The following is a 20,417-nucleotide window of genomic DNA, read 5'->3' as shown; positions in this document are numbered from 1 at the left end:
AATATCCTCACGGCAGAAAAAGAATTACTTTTTTTTAATATTTTTTTTAGATGTTGCTAAATTTGCACAAGAAGAGTTGGATGGAAGGTTTGACACTTCAGGACTACAGTGAACATTGTAAACACAATGAATCAGTGGTAAAAGAGATGTTGGAATTAGCCAAGAATTATAATAAGGTAAAAGTTGCTTCCAGCATTTGTTTTTTATAATCTTTGAAATATGTATGATTAGATGCCAAGTGTATAAACATAAATAATTAAACCTAGGCCTGTTTTGTAAATCAGATAGTGAATATTTTCATTACAGGCCATTCAATCTCTTGCAACTATTCACCTCTGCTGTTGTAGTGCAAAAGCAGCCATAGACAATATGTAAAGGAATAAATGTATCTGGGTTCTACTGAAATAGACAGCTGGCCCCATTTGGCCCGTGGGCCGAGTTTGCCAACCCCTATTGTAGACTGCGTAATACAACTTGACATTTGAAATCTCTTCATTTTTCAGGGGACTTTTTTTGGAAGGGAAGGGGAGTAGGGGGGGTGTAGACAATAATAACAGCATTTTTTACTTGCTATGTATAATTTATTTTGTGAACATTTCTGTTTCTCATTTAATAATTATTTATTTAAAATCTATGTGCCATGATGCACCAGGGATATGGTAAAAAACAAGACATACAAGGTTCCTGTCCTCAGGGAACTTCCTTTCTGGTATAGGAAACAGAAGATAAACAAATAGACACAACGTAATACATTTTGATTAGTGCTATGAAAAAAATAAACAGGGTGATGTAAAGAAGAGTAAGTAGAGGAGATCACTTTATATGAGAATGTTAAAATAGTCATGTTTTCCCAGATCTCCTGAAAATGTTTATTGTGTGCTAAAATGTATATGGCCATGATAATATTTTCGCTCACAGATTTGTGTTCTTTTTATAATTCTGAAATTAAGAAAAAAATTGAAATATGATAAAAGATATCTTCCATTTTGTGTTAGTTAAGTAGGACTGCCATAGCAAACTACCATAAAGTGGGTGACTTAAAATAACAGAAATTTATTCTCTCACGGTTCTGGAGGCTAGAAGTCCAAAATCAAGGTGTTAGCTGGGCCTTGCTCCCTCTGAAGCTGTAGGGAAGGGTTCTTCCTTGCCTTTTCCAGCTTCTGGTAGTTATGAGCATTCTCTGGCTTAGAGCAGCATAACTCTAATCTTTTGCTGAAGTTAGGATTTCAGCATATCTTTTGGGGACACAATTCAACCCATAATATGTATTTTCCAACTTTTGAGACCAAAACCCACATAAAAGATAGGGTTTACATTTTGAGCCAGTACATACAAATGTGTGCATATGTGCATATAATTGCAACAAAATTTTTATAAAACAGTATTTACCCTATTACATGTGATATATTCTATTTTCTTTCTCATTTGACTCTTTTTGTTTCATTTTTATATATACACAGTCACATGTACATACAGACTGCAATCCACTAATGGGTTGAAAACCTTCAATTTGAAAAAACAGATTTACACATTATACAATGTTAGGTTTACAAATATTTATTGACTGTCTCTTGTGCAATTTGCAGTAGAAAATAGAGATCCTTGCTTCATTTATAGAAACATGGGAACAGTTAGTTGAGGTAACCAGAGCACTTGGCAAAAATCTGTCCGTTCCATAGGAGGTTAATATTCAAATTGTCCACAGACTAGCTATATCGGCATCATCTGGGATCTTGTTAGAAATGCAGTCCCTCAGACCTGCTGACTCAGAATCTATATTTTAAGAAGATTTCCAGGAGATTTATATGCTCTTAAAGTTAAACATTAGAGACACACTGCCATAGAGAAGCCCATGTGAAGTCCTATAGGAGTTCAGATGCTCTGACTTTCAGCTGAGCAAGATCTAGATTGTCTTAGAGCCGCAGTCCCCAACCTTTTTGGCACCAGGGACTGGTTTCATGGCAATTTTTCCACGAACAGGGTGGAGGGTGGGGGTCTAGTTTGGGGATGATTCAAGCACATTACATCTATTGGGTACTTTATTATTATTTTATTGTAATATATAATGAAATAATTATACAACTCACCATACTACAGAGTCCGTGGGAGCCCTAAGCTTGTTTTCCTGCAACTAGACAGTCCCATCTGGGGGTGATGGGAGACAGTGACACCCAAAGTGTGTTGCTTACGTCCAGTCTACTGTGTAATTTCATTTTGGTTGTTGTCACTTCAGAAAGCCCTCCTTCACAAAGATAGGATGTTGGAAGTGGAAGCAAGCTTTTCAGTGCTTTTATGGCAATCTTAGGATATTCCACCTTGACTTTAATCCGGAACATATATTTTAAGTTGTCTCAGACACACTTTTAAGGCCACCGTTATCTGCGATCTCAAGCAGTTGATCCTCTTCTAGCACGGACAAAGTCAGTACACCTGGCTTATTCACAAATGGGTCGTAGATTCATTTTTTCCTAGTTTGGGGGTCTTTTGTGGTTGGGAAGTAATGCTCAAACTCTTTTGAAAGCTGAAATAGGTGCTGGGAGAAAGAAGGCCCTGGCTTAGTCTCTTTCAAAATCTCTGCTAATATTTGAAACATGTCAAAAATCCCAGTATTCACTCATCACCCCCATAATTCCAGTTTGGCTTTGAATGCAGCCACTTTATCTGCCGACGTGAACACAGTTGTCGTTCTCCCCTGAAGTGACAGATTGAGTTCGTTGAGCAAGTTGAATATGACACACAAGTAAGCAAGTTTTGCGACCCATTCTGTGTCACTGAAATGTGCTGCCAGTGGTGACTGTTTTTCCAAAAGAAATCTCTGGAGTGGCTCTCATAACTCTAAAACTCTGACCAATGATCTACCTTTAGAAAGCTATCTCACTTCTGTGTATAAGAGAAGAAACATATGTTCTGTGTCCATCTTCTCACAGAGCTGCGTGAACAGACTGAGTTAAAGACATGTATTTTAATGTGGTTGATAATTGTAATCACATCCTGCAAACCACTGTTTAGTTCAGGTGACATTTTCCGGCTAGCCAGCATTTCTCTGTTGATGACACAGTGCGTAGACTCACATTCAGAAGCGACCTTCATTTGATCCAAGTAGTGAAACCAGAAAGCCGTCCGGTCATGGCAGCTGCTCCGTCCGTGCATATACTGACACAAAATGACCAATTCAGTTTTCCTGATATGTAATCATTCAAAAACTTGAATATTGAATAGTTCTGCAGCCGTGATGTTGACTGGCAACACAAGTGCACATAATATATCCTTATGCACATCTTCCTGAAAAATATATCACACAAAACCAAACATTGTTTCCTTGTTGTCAACATTGGTAGAATCATCAACCTGAATTGCATACCATGGTGACTCATTAATCCTAACAGTTGTGTCTCAGTATTCTCTGCTGTTTTATCAATTTGTCTAGTTATAGTGCTGGCTGAAAGAGGAACACTTGGCACCTTTTGAACTGCAGCCTCTCCTAAAAGTTCACAGCAACTGTCCTTAGCAGCAGGCAGGATCAACTCTTCACCAATAGTAAAGGGCTTCTCAGCTTTAGCAATGTGGTTAGGCACTAAGAATGATGCTCTCAGTGCAGACACATTTGATGAAGTGGTGGCCTTCAATAATTGCCTCTGTTCTTCGTGTTTACGGTTTTTTCTTTTGGAAAACTTCAAAGGTTTGTCTTTTAATGCAGGGTGCTTGGTCTCTATGTGGTGAAACAGTTTTGAAGGTTTCATGGCTTTTTGGATAGCTGGTTGTCACATATACAAAGTGGGCTTGGAGAATGTGAATCACCTGTTGCAATGAATCTGTAATTTAAGTAGGACTCTTGATATTTTCTTTTAAATGTAGCTTTCATTTTGTTGGCAGTCTTAGAGTCTTTTTCTGTCTCGTCATTGAGTCTTTCGCCCTTTTCAGAGAAGCTCTATAGTGACGTTTGGTTTTTGTTCATTTTTGCTAGGGTTAGCTTGTGGGCTTACTAAAACTGTGATTGAGACTAGTGCACAGTATGAGAAAGAGGTGCAGGTGGAAGTGGTAAATAAAATAATGGGCAGGCCATGCGTGGATTAAAGTAAGTGTCAGATTCTGACTTAAAGCCTGCCACCAGATGTAACAGTACAATTGAAGTACATCAACTTACTTGCCACTATAAAGCCTGCCACCGGATGCAGCTTAATTGTCACTTGCCCCTCAATGATGGGGTTTTGATATGATTCTGCAAGCAATTGGTTTATTATGGTCTCTGTGGAGTCAAACCTCTCTGCTAATGATAATCTGTATTTGCAGCCACTCCCCAGCACTAGCATCACTGCCTCAGCTCCACCTCAGTTCATCAGGTGTTAGAGTCTCATAAGGAGCACATGCACAGTTTACAGTAGGCTTTGCGCTCCTATGAGAATTTCATGCCAAGGCTGATCTGACAGGAGGCGGAGCTCAAGCGGTGATGTGAGTGATGGGGAGTGGCTCTAAATACAGATGAAGGTTTGCTCGCTTGCCTGCCTCTCACCTCCTGCTGTGTGGCCTGGTTCCTAACAGGCCATGGACCAATGCCGGTCTGCAGCCCGGGGGGTTTGAGGACCACAGTCTTAGAGAATAGACTGTGTGTGTGAACTAGGCCTTAAAGCATGAGTAAGATTTAAACATACGGAGGAATATCAGTCGAGGCAAAAGAAACATCATGGTTAAAGGCCAGGAGTTGGAAAAGGCATAGGATAGGTCTCACAATCCCACTCCTGGGTATACATCCAAAGGAAATGAAATCAATATGTTGAAGAGATATCTGCACTTCCATGTTCACTGGAGCATTATTCATAATAGACAAAATATGGAGTCAACCTAAGTGTCAATCAACAGATAAATGGGTAAAGAAAATGTGGTGTGTATATATTATATGTATAATGGAATACTATTCAGCCTTTAAAAAGAAAGCAATCCTGTCATTTACAACATGGGTGAACCTGGAGGACATGTTATGTCAAATAAGCCAGGCACACAAAGACAAATACCATATGATCTTATTTATATGTGGAATCTAAACAAGTTGAACTTGTAGAAGTAGAGAGCAGAATTGTGGTTACCAGAGTCATGTGGAGGTGGGGAGGGGCAGGTTGGGGAGTTGGGGGAAAAAAAGGCATAGGACGTGTTTAGGAAACAGTGTGCTTGGCTGTACTACATGAAGTACATGGTGGGGAATTAAGTTTTAAAAAGTTTTTAAAGTCAAGTAACAGGACTTGGAATATCAGGAATATCAGCTAGCACCATAACTAGACAAATTGATAAAACAGCAGAGAATACTGAGGCACAATTGTTAGAGAGGATTAATGAGTCACCATGATATGTAATTCAGGTTGATGATTCTACCAGTGTTGATCAGAGACATGCTATGCCTAGAACCTGACTTCAGAAACATAATTTCACAGCAGTATAGAAGAAGGAAGAATGCTGTAAGAGGAGATTTGAAATGGAGATCCTATTTAAGAGGAGCTTGCTATTACCCAAATAAAAGGTACTAAATGTCTGGATTATTGTAGTAGCAGTGGCAATGGAGGTATCAATAGGCAAGTAAATAAAGCATGACACTGGTTAGATAGGTCAAAGAAGAAGGAGGAATCAAAGATGAATTCAAAGTTTCCTGCCTAAGTGAATAAAAGTATATTGGTACCATCAGGATTTCCAATTTAGGGAGAAGTAGTAGGACTGAGGAAGGAGATAAAGAGTTTTTTAGTGGTATCAAAAATTAATGATAAGGGCTAGAGCTCAAGATTTCAGGGTCATTCTTAAGATTGATATTGGTTGTTAACTCCAAAAGGTAGTATTTCCTTTTTTAAAATAAATACATCTTACGAAAAGATTTTATCTAAAAGACAGTATATAAAATTTATCAAGTGTAGCAACAAGTCTTTTGAGAGAATCAAGCTTTGCAATAAAGCTGATGGGCCCATGCAAACTAAATTCCAGTAGAATTAGGTTTGACTTTGAAGAGTATACCCTAATTATAGTGTTTTAACTGGAAATCCCCATTGGTGCTAGATGATAGGGAAAATATTTTCAATGTTTCTAGTATATGTTTTCATGTTGTGGAGATTAAATAAAGAAATAGTTTATCATATTTAAAATAATTAACATTTTATAAATAAAAAAGTTATGACTTGTTATTATTCAGCAGACTGTAGAAATGGTTTTCATTTCTCTGTAACATTACATGTGTAAGTAAATTCATATTGATACTACTGCCAGGAAATAACCTATTTATGGTTACTGCTGCCCATCCACAGAAGTTTTTCCTACTTTACAGTTTTAAAAAATCTCTGTAGTACTCAAAAACTTGTAAGATTTGGTTATAAAATGAAAACAATGTGTAAGCTGTGATATGAAAGAGTCCAAATTTGGGAATGTAATTCCCTCTGTGATTGAAAGAAATACAGTGGATTTTTTTAGTAACACTTAAAATATAAAAAGAAAGGCCCAAGCTACCAATTCTTCATAGTATTCTTTTTAATTGGTTGGTGTTTTAAACTAAGGTAATTACTGGTAGGTGCCAGTTAGATCCTAAAATGAAAGAAGGTTAGAAAATAATTAAATTCCTATGTCCCAAGTTTTCAATTGCAAGTCTGAATTCCACACAGAAAATTTGCCTGATTATTATTAGTCATTTGATTGTTCTAATTACTGAACTACAACACCCACAGTTTTGTTATTTCCAAATCTCCTAATTTATTCATGCCAAGATGCAGCTGCTATTTTTTTTTCATTTTGGTAATATTTGGTTACATATTTGTAAATGAATGTACAAGGAGAAAAATGAATTATAAAAGATCATTTTAAGAATAGCATAGAAACAAAAATTTGCCTTGTTTTCAAGCATGTAGCTCTATAAATTTTGAAATCTGACAATTTACTTTTCAGGTGGAAATACTGACCTACTTAGTAATCTGAAAGAAAGTTTGGATATTTCTTTTATGTGCTTATATATAAAATATGTACATATACCATTACATTTGGTTTACTACAGTAGTTGTATTAAATGGGAAAATCTCTTTTTTTTGCTAGTAAAATTAAGATTAAAAAACCAAAAGATATACATATTGGGGGAAACAGGCCAGATCATCATTATTTGAATATGATAGGATATGTTTGCAATCAAACACAGAAATCTAAGAGAACAAACTAGAAAACTATTTGAACTGTTATAATCAAGAATTATGTAGGTGGTAACCACAGTTACATAGGCTAGAAGCAGTTGAAAAATATAATAGGCAAATCAGTTCACAATAGCACCTAAAATTATAAAATATTCAGGAATAACTGTCACAAGAAATTTAAATATATATGGCTTATGTGAAGAAAACAAATAGCATTTTTGAATAAATGGAGATATACCATGTTTCCAAATGGGAAGACTCAATATTGTAAAGCTGCTTTCAAGCTGCTTAAACATTACTACAATTCTAGTTAAGAATATCAATGTGAGCTTTTAAAAATTTGATAAATTGACAATAAAGTTTATCTTTAATACAAGTATAACATTTATTGAGTGCTTGTTAAGAGTCAGAGTGGGAGAAAATATTTGTACCTATAACACAGCTAGACCTAAAAATGTATAATATCCAAAGAATTCCTATAAAAATTTTTTTAAATAATAAATTGAGCAAAAAAAACTTACTGAAGAAAAAGACAAATTTCATATAAATGTAAGAAAGTTCCAATTTTATTAAGTAGTCAAAGAAAAAAAGTTAACAAATTTTTTTTCTTTTTAAATTAAAACAAAAGTTTTAGGAAAATGTATCACTAGAGGGAAAGTAATTGATATAACATTTTCAGAGGCTTTCTTTTAATTTTAAGTGCATGTAACTCTTTAACATGTTCTCTTTTAAGGATTTATTATGAAAAATAAAATTCCACAAGAACTAACTCAGAGAAATACCTGCAACCTGCTATTAGGTGTAAAAAATTAAATTGTATAACAAAATCAAAAATTCCTACCATGTTACCTTCCCTCCGTTTTTTAAAGTATCTCTATCTCACATATGTGTCAACATATTGTGTTGGTAACAGTGTCACCTCCAAGTTGGGAAGTAGGGGAATTCTATATGTAACTCCTGAATTATTTTCAGTTTTTGCATTAAGCAAGTTAGCAAATGTTACTTATGTCTGAGGTTGTGTTCGCTTAAAATAACAATGGCTTAAACAAGATAGAAAGGTATGTCTCTTGAACTTCAAGGACAATATGAAATATCAAAGTCATCAGAGACCCAGGTTTCTTCTATTTATCTGCTCTGGTTTCCTTGTATTAGCTTCCATCCTTTAGGTCACCTCATGATCATTCAGGATGATTGTTAGAGCTTGAGCCATCCCATCTAAGTTTCATGCAACAGGAAGAGGAGGGCAAAATGGGGATATATCAGTTCCTTTTCAGGATCCTTTCCATCACTTCTCATTACAGTTGACTCTTGAACAAATAGGTTTAAACGGCATGGGTCCACTTAGATGTACATTTTTTTCAATAAATATATTGGAAAAATTTTTGGAGATTTGCAACAATTTGAAAAAACTTGCAGATGAACCAAGTAGTCTACCATAAAACAGGGGTAGGTACTGGTCTCTTTATTATTTACTACTGTAAAATATATACCATTATAAAAAGTTAAAATGTATCAAAACTTAACACAAACTTACAGATTGTGCATGGTGCCATTTGCAGTTAAGAGAAATCTAAACAAAGATTCAGTATTAAATTATAACTGCATAAAATTAACTATATATATAGTACTCCTGTAATAATTTTGTTGCCACTTCCTCTTGCTATTAGAGTGAGCTCAAGTGTTATAAGTATTCACTTAAAACACCGTATGATGCTAATCATCTCCACATGAGCAGTTCATCTCTCTAGTAAACTGCATATCGCAGTAAAAAGTGATCGCTTGTGGTTCTATTGTGTTTTTCATTGTGTTTAGAGCAATACTGTAAACCTTGAATAACACCATGGGAGTCATGAAATACCACTAGTGATGCTGTGGTTTCAAGAAGTGCTTTCAGGAAGCAGAGAAAAGTCATGACATGACAAGAAAAAGTTGAATTGCTTGATATATACTGTAGATTGAGGTCTTCAGCTGTGGTTGCTCACTATTTCAGACAACTCATTGTGTAAACAGATGACGTAAACTTACAGTATCAATAATACAGTACTGTAAATGTATTCTCTCTTCCTTATTATTTTCTTATAACGTTTTTCTTTTCTCCAGTTTACTTTATTGTAACATTATATTGTATATATTAATAATATATATAACATACAAAATATATGTTAATCAACTGTTTATGTTATCGGTAAGATAGTGAGTTGTAGGCTATTAGTAGTTAAGTTGTGGGGTTACAGTCTTTTAGCTGAGAGCATTGATGCCTTTAGTAAAATCAGGGTTATGTTACAAAAGACTGAGGGGAAGATGCTTGTTGGGTAGGCAGCTAGCAGACTCTGCCATGGAAATTTTTTTCAACAAGCTGAACTACAATTTGTATTACACACACACAAACACACATACATGAGAATGCATGCATATACACATGATCCATATTTTTCATCCCTATTTTATGGAATTACATTTTAAAATTGGATTCTCTGTAAAATTTTTGTAATGAATCTATGCTGTTCAGGTCCACTTAATAAATCATGGATTTGATTTTATCATTACTATTCTGGTTGTGTCATTGAAAAGTAATGATTTCCCTAATTGCCATGAATGTGTCGTTGAGGTCTTTGGAGATTGTGTTTAAGCCACAGTTTCATTGCTTATTTCCTGTGTGGCTAGCAGCAAGTCAACCTCTCTGAACCCTGTTTCCTTTATCTCTAAAATGAGGTTATTTTAAGGATTGTGAATTACACCTGAAGCATCTGGCACATGATAGGTGTTTAATAAAATGATGGCTACAACCACTTTGTTGTTACTAATATTATTCTTGATGCCTCCCTCTTTCTTCTACATCCTGTCAGTCAGCAAGCCAGTCTACTAACTAAATTTTCAAGTTGATCTTCTTTGTGTAGCCACTGCCACTAACTTACCTCCTAACTGGTCTTCTTGCATCTCCAGTCTTTCCCATTCAAATCCATTTTCTATGCTGTAGAATGGTCTTTCTAAAAGGTACATTGATCATGCATCAAAAGAAACTCAGAAAAAAGATAACTTAGAGAATGGGAGAAAGTTTTTGCCAGTTGTATCTGAGAATATGTCAAGAATCACTTCTTGGCCTTTTGGCTAAGATCAAGTATAGAACATGTTAAGAACTTATACAACTCAACAACAAAAAGACAGTCCAATTCAAAAATAGACCAAAACTTGGATAGACATTCCCCAAAGATGATATGCAAATGGCCAAAACAAACACACAAAAAGATGTTTGTCAACACGGTCATTAGGGAAGTGCTGATCAAAACCACAATGAGTTATTACTTCATACCCACTAGGATGGCTATAATCAAATAATGGAAAATAATAAGTATTGTCGAGGGTGTGAAGAAATTGGAACCTGTGTACATTACTGGTGGGAATATAAAATGGTATAGCCATTGTAGAAAACAGTTTGGTGGTTCCTCAAAAAGTTAAACATACAGTTACCATATGAGACCCAGCAATTCTGCTCCTAGCTATATACCGAAAAGAATTGAAAACAGGTATTCAAACAAAAATTTGTACGTGAATGTTCATAGCAGTGCTATTCACAATGGCCAAAATGTGGAGACAACTGAAATGTCCATCAGTGGATGAATGGATAAACAAATTGTGGTGTGTTCATGGATTGAAATATTATTCAGCCATAAAAAAGAATGAAATACTTATACATGCTACAACATGGATAGACCTTTAAAACATTATGGTAAATGAATTCAGACACAAAAGGTCATGTATTATATGATACCATTTGTATGAAATATCCAGAACAGGTAAATTCATAGAGACAGAAATCAGATTGGTTGTTGCCAGGGACTTGGACAAGGGAAGAATGGCAAGTAACAGCTTAATAGGTACTAGGTTTCCCTTTGCAGTGATGAAATGTTTTGTAATAGAGGTGATTGTACAACATTATGAATGCACTAAATGCCACTGAATTTTACACTTTAAAATGGTTAATTTTATGTTACATGAAATTTACCTCATTTTAAAAAATGCAAATTGGTTCACTACAATTGCTTTTAAAAAGCCTTTTATGACTGACTTCTCATTGTCTTAGAATGAAGTCCAAACCAGAATTGGCTCCACTTTGCTTGTATAGCTTTATCTCTTATCACTGTTATGTTGTCACAATATTGAGTAATTTGCAGTTCTTCTATCATAAAATGCTTTTCCTTGCGTCCTGGCCTGAAGCATACTCCCATCCCAACTCTGCCTTTTCATTCAATTCTCAGCTCAACCCTCTCTCACTATTGAGACCGTACCACCAAATGAGTGCTATTAACTCCTTTATATGCCAAAAGAACTTTGTCCTTCTGTCAAACTAATTCTTTTTTTTTAATTGCCTGGCTTTACAACTAGTCTACACGCTCTGTGAATTCAAATACCAAGTCTCATTTTATCTCCAGCACACTACCAGATAAATGGTAGATACTCGATAAGTATTTGTTGAATGAATTAAATGATGCAATACTTGTATTTTTCTACCAAAAATGTTTATTACAACTAACATTAACGAAACATAAACTGCTAAAATTTTGAAGGAAATGTATCGCCTTCTAAAGGTCACCTTCAACTGTTCTCTATAATGGCACACTTTGCCCCCATCTCTTTCTTAGGATTGTTATAAATCGTATAACTGGATGAAATATAACCTCCTAGGTCGCTGATTCTTTCTTTAAGTCTGCCAATGTTCTTCGAGGCATAACCTTTCCATGATGGAGTGGGTTGCTGATGACAATTTACTATTTCCAGTTTGTTAAAAGAGGTGATTGATTTGTTTTCTTAGTACACTGAATCTTGCATCTCTCTTTTTCAGTTACTTTCCTTGTCCTCTTGTCTTCACTTCATACCTTGAAGTTCTTAAGTTTCTTCCCTTTACTTTCATGTCCATACACTCCTCTGGTTCTTCTGACTTTTTAGCAACTACCATTCTGCTGTCTTTGCTAGCCAGACCCTCTCCTCTACCTTTGCTATGAGCAGTTCCAAGGTTTAGCCTTTGTCCCTTTGCTTTTCTATTTTTATACCAGTTTAAAACACACACACACACACACACACACACGTATGTATGTATGTAAGAGATATATACACACATATATATGTTTTCATGGTAATGCTAACCACTTTGAAATTTCTTTTTTTCCCTCTCCTTTGAAATTCATTCTCATCTCCCCTGTCTCTGAGACCTTTCCATTTGCAAGTCCCATTTACTTCGAATTCTACTTTTCACAAGTGAACAGTGTTGTCTACCCTGCTTTCTGCTTCTTCAGTACAATTCCCTCTACCAGTTTGGTTATAATTGGCACTCTCGTTTTCCTAGGCATCATGTAGGCTTGAAACTGGACTCATCTTTTTTCCTCTTCTCCCATAGCCAGTCTCTCTCCAGGATTTTTCTCTTTTCCTATTACTACTAAGTATCATATGATGTGTTCTTCCCTAGTGTATTCTGCACGCTGTCACGCTGACTCTCTCTCTTTCCCCAGGTGATCAACAAGGAAAAGTTAGGTACATTTACTTACCTCCATGTACCCATCGTTCTTTGTGTGCATTCCTTTTTTTGTATGTTTTATACTGCATTATAATGTGAGACTTACAGGCAAGTAAAGCCCAAATGTAAGCTCCTTGAAAGCAGCAAGAAGAGTTTGAAAAATTCCTTTTATGGTAGAATTAATTTATGCTACCCCAAGGAGACAGTGCCTAATTTTTTCCCATATGTAAAATGTAGATTCACTACTTCATTGGGATGCTTTAAGGATTCAGTAAATTAATATTTGAAAAAGCATGTATATGTTGATGTTTAATTAGTGACAGTAGAGGAAAAACTAGTTTTAATGTCTTTCATACTCAAGCCTCATATCTTCTCAGATAGTTTCCTGATTGCTTCATGTTTGTTAATTTTGCTTTCCCGAGTATGTTTTATAAAAGGTGTTTATTTAAATTTATTCTCTACCCCTATAATTCATAATGTTATTTTTAGTTATATAGTTAGTATAAAAATAAATATAAAAATCACAAAATAAAATACATTGTCTTAAAATCCATTACCTGTTATGCAGAGGTTGTTTAATGGTGAAACAATTAGCATATGCCATTTTAGCAGTTTGTGCTTTGTTTTATGTCAGAATTGCCATATGGGTGATATTAAAAAGCATGGACTTAAATGGGATCATAGCATGTTATAGAGTGAAAAGTTAACATGTCAATGGGAAAAAAGAAGCCCAAGGAGTAGTCAGAGAAGTGTAAAGTGGAATAAGGACATGGTGTCAAAAGCAAAGGCTAAAGAACTAGAAGAGAAAACAGGTGATGGAGTAGCTAAAGGTATTCAGAATGTTAAGAAAACTGAGTCCATCGGAATTGACATGGTAGAGATCCTTGGAAGAGTGTAAGTGAAGTGCCAAAGATGCAATCCATGTTTCTTAAAAGGTAAATAAAATGGTGGAATTTGAGATATAGATTTTCTATTTGAGAAACTAGACCATTAGCAGAAAAAAGAGAATGAAGTTAATGGGTTTAGTAAAAGCCTCTTTAAGATATGGGGTACATCTGAGGGGATTATGATCACATAGCAAACCAAATTCCAAGAATTTCTTAGAACTGTGCAGACCGTGCATGATGGGATAGCCATCTGGGGGTCTTTGTTGATAAACTGTTAAAAACGTTTCTAGTGTGAATAGCCACAAACATTTTCAGTGCTTTTTTGTTGGTTGAGTAAACCGAAGAGCACGGATGCAAAAGCAAAATTTGACGCCAAATCACAGAAGTTGCCATAAACACAGAAGTTCCCTAGTGAGGACACTGCCTGTGCCTGAATTTCATTTGTTTTTGCTACTACCATTTCTTAATTTTTCCTGGTGACTAGCCAGATTAGAACTGTGAATGAAGACAAACTGGTCTTGCCCAGATGGTAAGATGAGATACAGGTAACTTAGGTAGATGGAGAAAATATTTAGGGGCTTGATGTGCCGAACTGGAATATCTTAGAATGGAAGGGATATGCTTACTCTTTTGTCATGGGGGTTTGCAACCTTAGTACATGCCTAAATCTACAGCTGCTCCTCATTTCCCAGATGGCATCTATGGCTGGGAGTACTTTTTACCATCTGCACTTCTCAAAGAGTTTGTGAACTCTCTTTTAATTATTGGGAATGAAAAAACTAATTGGTAAAGTGGTTAAATGACATAAAAGATTTAAAAATTTGAGTTAGAGCTTTTTACACCTATTTAACCTTTGAAATGAGATCAGTGTTTTAAATGCTTTTGACCTTCATCTTTGTATATCTGCCATCTTTGGTATTTACATTACTTCAAAATAGTCCCTAATAACTACTTTGTATGTGGATTGGTATTTTGAGCCAAATTCCAAAATTCTTGTCTCCTTCCAATACATATTACAGTAAGTACTGTTGTTGGCATGTTCATAGAACTACTAATACTAATACTATTAGATGAATTGTTCCATTCATCTAATATGCTTAAGTCAATAAAGTATAGTGTCACAATCTGTAAAAGTAATTTAGAGAAACAAACTATTGTGTTGTGAGTGTTTCCGTTTATGTAAAACATCAAATAGTGGGAGAAGCAATTTCCCAGTTAGGAAATACTTTTATAACTAACTGAGAATAATAGAGTGACATCTGACTCTGAAAATGAACATATTCTCTGTCTAGGGAATTCTAGATTTGGCGTGTTATTAACTTTTACTTTTTCTTCTTTCAGGTTTATGAATCATAAATGCATTTTCAAATAGTGTGTTGTAGATACATATCCTCTAATAATCAGTAGATACAATACTTATTTGCCATCTTTTCTCTTTAGGCAGGTTCTACTGTGGAAAATTCTCTAGATAGTTTGTCCATTTATAAAATTAGACACTTGCCATCTTTGCTCATTTTCAAGTTCTCTGTTTACAAAACTATTAAGAAGGTGTGAAATGCAGCCAAACTTCCAGTTTATGGGAAATGTCTGATGATTGCATTTTCTACATGTTCATTGTTCACACATGAAGAAATTTGGCAGCTGTGAGATTATTAAGTTTAGACTATCCAAATCTACCCCTCACTGGGATTTTGGTTTCCTGCTTTCTGCCACTACCATATCACCCCTTTTTGTGACCATCTTTGTAGTAAATGTTCTCGTGGCATTTCTTAAGGTTAGTGATCTTTAAATTTTCTTGTTTTTCCATTTATCAGATGCTATGAATAAATCGTAGACCAAGAGTTCACCTGATTTAGAGTCCTGTCATCTGGCCATAACATACCCAAATTGCTAAGAAGGTTCCTTAAACTTAGAATTTTCAATTAAGAGGTTTTGTGTTGGTGCCATTATTGGGAGAGAACAGTGGTGGTAGCTAATATGAATGCTGTAATTATTTCAGAATTTCTCTGCTAGAAAGTTATGATCATACATATACATAAGAGTTTGTAGCTAACTCTGAAAGTAGTGGAAAGTGGTTTGCATGTGTTTTGGTTTGGTAGTTTAATTTTGATTAGGTTTTTAATTCAGGTGATTTTTTTGATGTTGAAAAGTTCAAATGACTCTGTTCCTTCATGGTTACTAAAGATTCCTCGAGTGAAGTATTGAGAGTTTTTTTCTGGACACATGTATTACTTTTAGAAATTTAAAGATGTGACATTATTAAAAGTGAAAACCTTGTGATTTGTTAAGTGGATCAAGTCAGCACCTCCTTTGATCCTAAGTGCCACTAACAGTTAAGTTGGTGCTGGATATGGCAGGCTACATTGACAAGAAAAAAGGAGATAAAGAAATGGGAAGTTTGGGGAGAACTACTATGAAGACAGAATTAGAAAAGAAATTTTCCAGAAGAAAAGTAGTTAGCACCACAGTGCTATAAGTGCTCCCTCAAGTACTTCTATCCCCTCATCTCTCAAAGAATACAATAATGGTTTCCAAACAGTTAACACTACCATTTAGTGATCCAGTTTGATATTTTCAATACCATTTACATATTTCTTAAATCTTGTTTTCAAACTGATGGTGATAATAGTTTTCATTACCCTGAAGGCTATTCTGCAGATTAGCAAAATTGCTTTTTTGTTCAACAGATTCTTTGAATAAAAGGTTCTATGAATGAAAGTTATGATCACCATTATCTTTGGTGATTATTCTGCAGTAGAAAAAGTGAATTTAGAATTCGAAACTCTGTCCTTTGTGTTTCATTCACAGGCTGTAGAAGAAGAAGATAAGATGACACCTGAACAGCTGGCAATAAAGAATGTTGGCAAGCAGGTGAGGTATACTGTAATAGGTTATGCAGTCACACAATATCATGTTGTTATAGAATTAAAACTATTTTAGGGCCCAAATGATTTTTTTCTGTCTATTCACTCTACATTTTTCTTGTCATGCAAATGTGATACTAATTTTAAAGGTCACTGGATTTATTTGATGTTAAATTCTCTTTGCTATCTATAGAGAAGTAAATCACAAATTCATACCTATGAGATACTATCTTTAGTGAAAATAATTTACTAGAAATAAATTAGGACACGTGTCCTGAATTAATTTTTCAAGTATTATTTTTACTATAGACCAGGTAAGATAAGAGAATGGTAGATGTGTTTCATGTATGTAACAGTTTTTTGAATGATATACTTTATCAATACGAGGTAATGTTCCTGAGAAAGCTTAGAGTCTTGGTGATAGAAGATATACTGAGTGAAGAGAAAGGGTTTTAAATATTTGCTCTTTCACTTTTCTAAGATGAAATATATATTTTAGTCTCTATTATCTGAGGGTGGTGGAGCATACCAACCAATTAAAGGAATCTACAGATTAATTAGACTGTTTTTAAAGAATGTTGATTACATTTTTTTTTCCATTTCATGGAACATGGTTATCATATTGCTGATGTTGGCAGAATCTTGATATTTCAGATGCAAGACACTAAGCTGTCTTTGCTTTCAGCCATCCTACCATATGCTCTGATCCCATCACATCTCACAAGCTATGTAGGTTTGGGCCAGGACCATTCTTGGATGGGAAATCTCTAAGAATCACCCAGCTGCCACAAGAAGTAATGTAGATAACTGAGGGAAGCATGTTATCAATTCACTATAAAACCAGTTACTCCAACAGAGTGGTAGGGGCAAAGGTCTGACTTTATCATATATCATAAGTAAGGAAATCAAATGTCATTATGTTCTGAATATTATAATTTAAAAACAAGTACCTCCCAAAAACAAAATGAAATATAGTTCCTCTTATTTTCCCATCTTATAGCATATAACCCTCGTTATCTTTTTCCACTTATTTTAATCTAATATGTAATACTAGATCACTAACTCAGCCTTACACTTTATAGAGTTAAGTAACTATTTTTTAAATTAATTGACTTTCTGAGGCTGTAGTTTCTTGATGTAGATTTTATTTAACAGCAGCAAATAAAAGGGCTAAATTAAAATAAAAGTGAAACTGAAAAATATATAACAGGCAAAGTTTAATAATCATCAGAATCATTTTTTAAAATATAGTACATACCTCACTGGTTTGGTCTACTGCATGGCAAAAGCAAAACTGTCTGTTATGGAATCAAACCAATATCTTGTTTCCTGCCAGACTTTCTTAGTCTCTTTCACCTAAAATGCCCTAACGCTTATTTCTGAAATAAAAAAGAATATTGTAGTCTAGTCACTTGAAATTATTTGTAGCATGTTATCTCCCTGTGTTGTTTAATGAAATCAGCGTATTGAAATTATGGGTTAGAAAAGCACAGCCAAGAAATAATTCTAATGATGAACATTTACTTAAAAGTTAAGAGGTCTTGGGTATTTTAACAATAGCCATAAGAAAATAATGCTTTAAAGTTTTTTATTGTGTATAATATTTATCCTTTATTTCAAAGCTTTCATATTTTGCTGAAACAGCTAAACATAAATTTAAACTAAGCATTTTAACTTAAATGCCTTTATTAGAATGCAATTTTAAGCCACGTTTTTTAACTCAGTCTATTTCAAAAATAGATTTGATCAAGTTTAAGTATTGTACCTATATAATTTTTTATGATACATTTTCAAAATAGCTGCATGAAACATTCTTAACATATTAGAATTGATCCAAATTGTATTTAAATTCTTAAACTACAGTGACTTTTGATGCAAGAATATTTTTGAATCATTTAAAGCACCACTTTTGAAATATTAAAATTATACAGAATTCTGATTTTTACCAGGACATAGAGGAAGTGATGAGAATTCACATTGAACTGTTACTTATTGGTATGCCTGCTTTGAATTAAGCACTCCCTCAGACATTAAAAATATGTGAATGGCAGAGAATACACACATATATTCAGGCACATATACACAAATGCACATTTTTTTAAATCAGATGATTGCAAGCTGTATAGAATTCCTTGTTACTCTTCATAAAAATTTCTGGTACAGAGTCATAGCATTGATCGTGTAAATCAGTCCTTCATTGTGTAATCGTGTAAATCAATCCTTCATTGTGTAATCTATTATTTTATTAGCTACTTAACTTTTTAACATTTGGAAATCATAAAAATGCAACAATATATTAGGAGGAAAGTTAAATTGTAAAATATATATAAATTAGGTCTGGTTTTCTTTACCAATTTTATCAGCTACTGAAAAAATCTAAGCAATTTATCTATGAATAATATGGTTATTTTTTCTTTTTCTTTCCTTATTTTTTTTTCTTTTAGGACCCCAAACGTCATTTGGAGGAACATGTGGATGTACTTATGACTTCAAACATTGTCCAGTGTTTAGCAGCTATGTTGGATACTGTCGTATTTAAATAAAGCAACGCAAAAAGCTATTAGTGATACTTTCAGTGTATATTCCTCTGTTGTTCCTAATGCTCAAAATCAAGGGACCTCTGAAGGTGTATTTGGTTAAATGTAAGACATCTGGCATCATTTGCAGCACTGTAACACCTTCAGTCTCAGTTGTGCAATTACTTCTGTTTCTTTAGTCAGGGTCTTTGCAGATTCCAAAGTTGTACAAGAATACATCAAAGTGGACAAATTTTGTTAAGATCCCATTTAATATTTGAAAAAATCAGTAGCACAAATATATTTTGATTGTTGCTTACAAAATAAAATACATTTACAATCTATGTCTCCTGAAGTCTTTTTGGCACTGGGTGGAATTGACAAGAACATTTGACAGTGCTCTAGAAATCTCACACAAAGATATGTTTCCCTTTGCATTTTAAGGCCTTATAACACACAGAACATCAATGTGATAATAAAACTTCACAAATGCAAACTGCCATTAATGAATGGCTACCTAATTAGTGTGTAAACCAGAAAAAATGTTGACAAAGTTTATTAAAAGCATTTGTCACAAGCTAATATGGTATACTCAGTATCTTCTTAACATACTTTCAGGATTTTGGAGGAATACATTTAAGAAGAAAAAGGGGACAGTTTTAATTTAGGCTTTATCATGTTTTAAAAGAATATATTCCACCAACAGTTTTGCGACTGTCTAGCAGTCGGCTGCTTCAAACTCTACTGGACTTTCATCTAAGATAGCCATAGAAGGTATATAATGTCTTAAAGGCAAAATGACAAAAGTAGTCATAATGTGAGTTTAATATCATGAGTTTATAAGCAATAATTTTGTTACTGTTTGCTCTCAGCAGTGCTAAATTATCTTAAAAGTGCCCAGTTTTCTGATGGAGATAAAATTTTGGCTAATGACAGTTTTTGTAGATGATTTCAGCCCTTAACCCGATGTACAAAAGTAACTGCCCCTGTTAGTATTCGTGGTTCTCCACAATACTGGCTACACCAAAGGGTATGGCAGAACGGAGTCAGACAAAGATTTAATTCTAGTCTGCATCCTACCTTGTGAAACTATAGTGAGAATATTACTTAGGGACTTAGAATTAAAGGAAGGTTTTACTTAGGGACTTAGAATGTAGACTTAGTCTAATAGAAGTGTTATGAGTGCCACTGTGTACCACATTACTGTCCTACTTGAGCAATTCTAGGTTCTTATTGGTTACCAGAAACTAATAAAGTTACCAGAAACTGAAAGTAGAAATGGCTTAAATTCCCAGTATATTTCACGCTGTCTTTTTGGTGGAATAAGATATTCCAAGCATTTCTTGCTTGTTCTGTGGTTTATTCTTTTAGATACAGTGTAATGTATTTTATGCAGGACATGTAATATGTATTAATTTGACTTGTTGGAATTACATCTAACCATTTGAAATTAAAATATAAGTGGAAGTTAGTGGCAGTTAGTAGCCTGCTTCAAA

General features: G+C 34.5%; 1 protein-coding gene across 1 annotated transcript in view; it reads left to right on the top strand.

Moving 5' to 3' along the window:
- Positions 1 to 19,265, top strand: part of PSMD14 (proteasome 26S subunit, non-ATPase 14) — a 101,645-nt gene extending 82,380 nt beyond the window's left edge. The window contains exons 10-12 of the mRNA XM_045559946.1: positions 51 to 176; positions 16,350 to 16,412; positions 18,850 to 19,265. Of these exons, the coding sequence (XP_045415902.1) occupies positions 51 to 176; positions 16,350 to 16,412; positions 18,850 to 18,948 (288 nt within the window). The 3' untranslated portion in view covers positions 18,949 to 19,265. The remainder of the gene's footprint in view (positions 1 to 50; positions 177 to 16,349; positions 16,413 to 18,849) is intronic.
- Positions 19,266 to 20,417: the final 1,152 nt, after the last annotated feature.

This window comes from Lemur catta, chromosome 8 (genome assembly GCF_020740605.2).
Source record: "Lemur catta isolate mLemCat1 chromosome 8, mLemCat1.pri, whole genome shotgun sequence".
NCBI classification, from domain to species: Eukaryota; Metazoa; Chordata; class Mammalia; order Primates; family Lemuridae; genus Lemur; species Lemur catta.
Note: the sequence above shows the minus strand (reverse complement) of the source record. Positions and strands in the feature narration are given on the sequence as shown.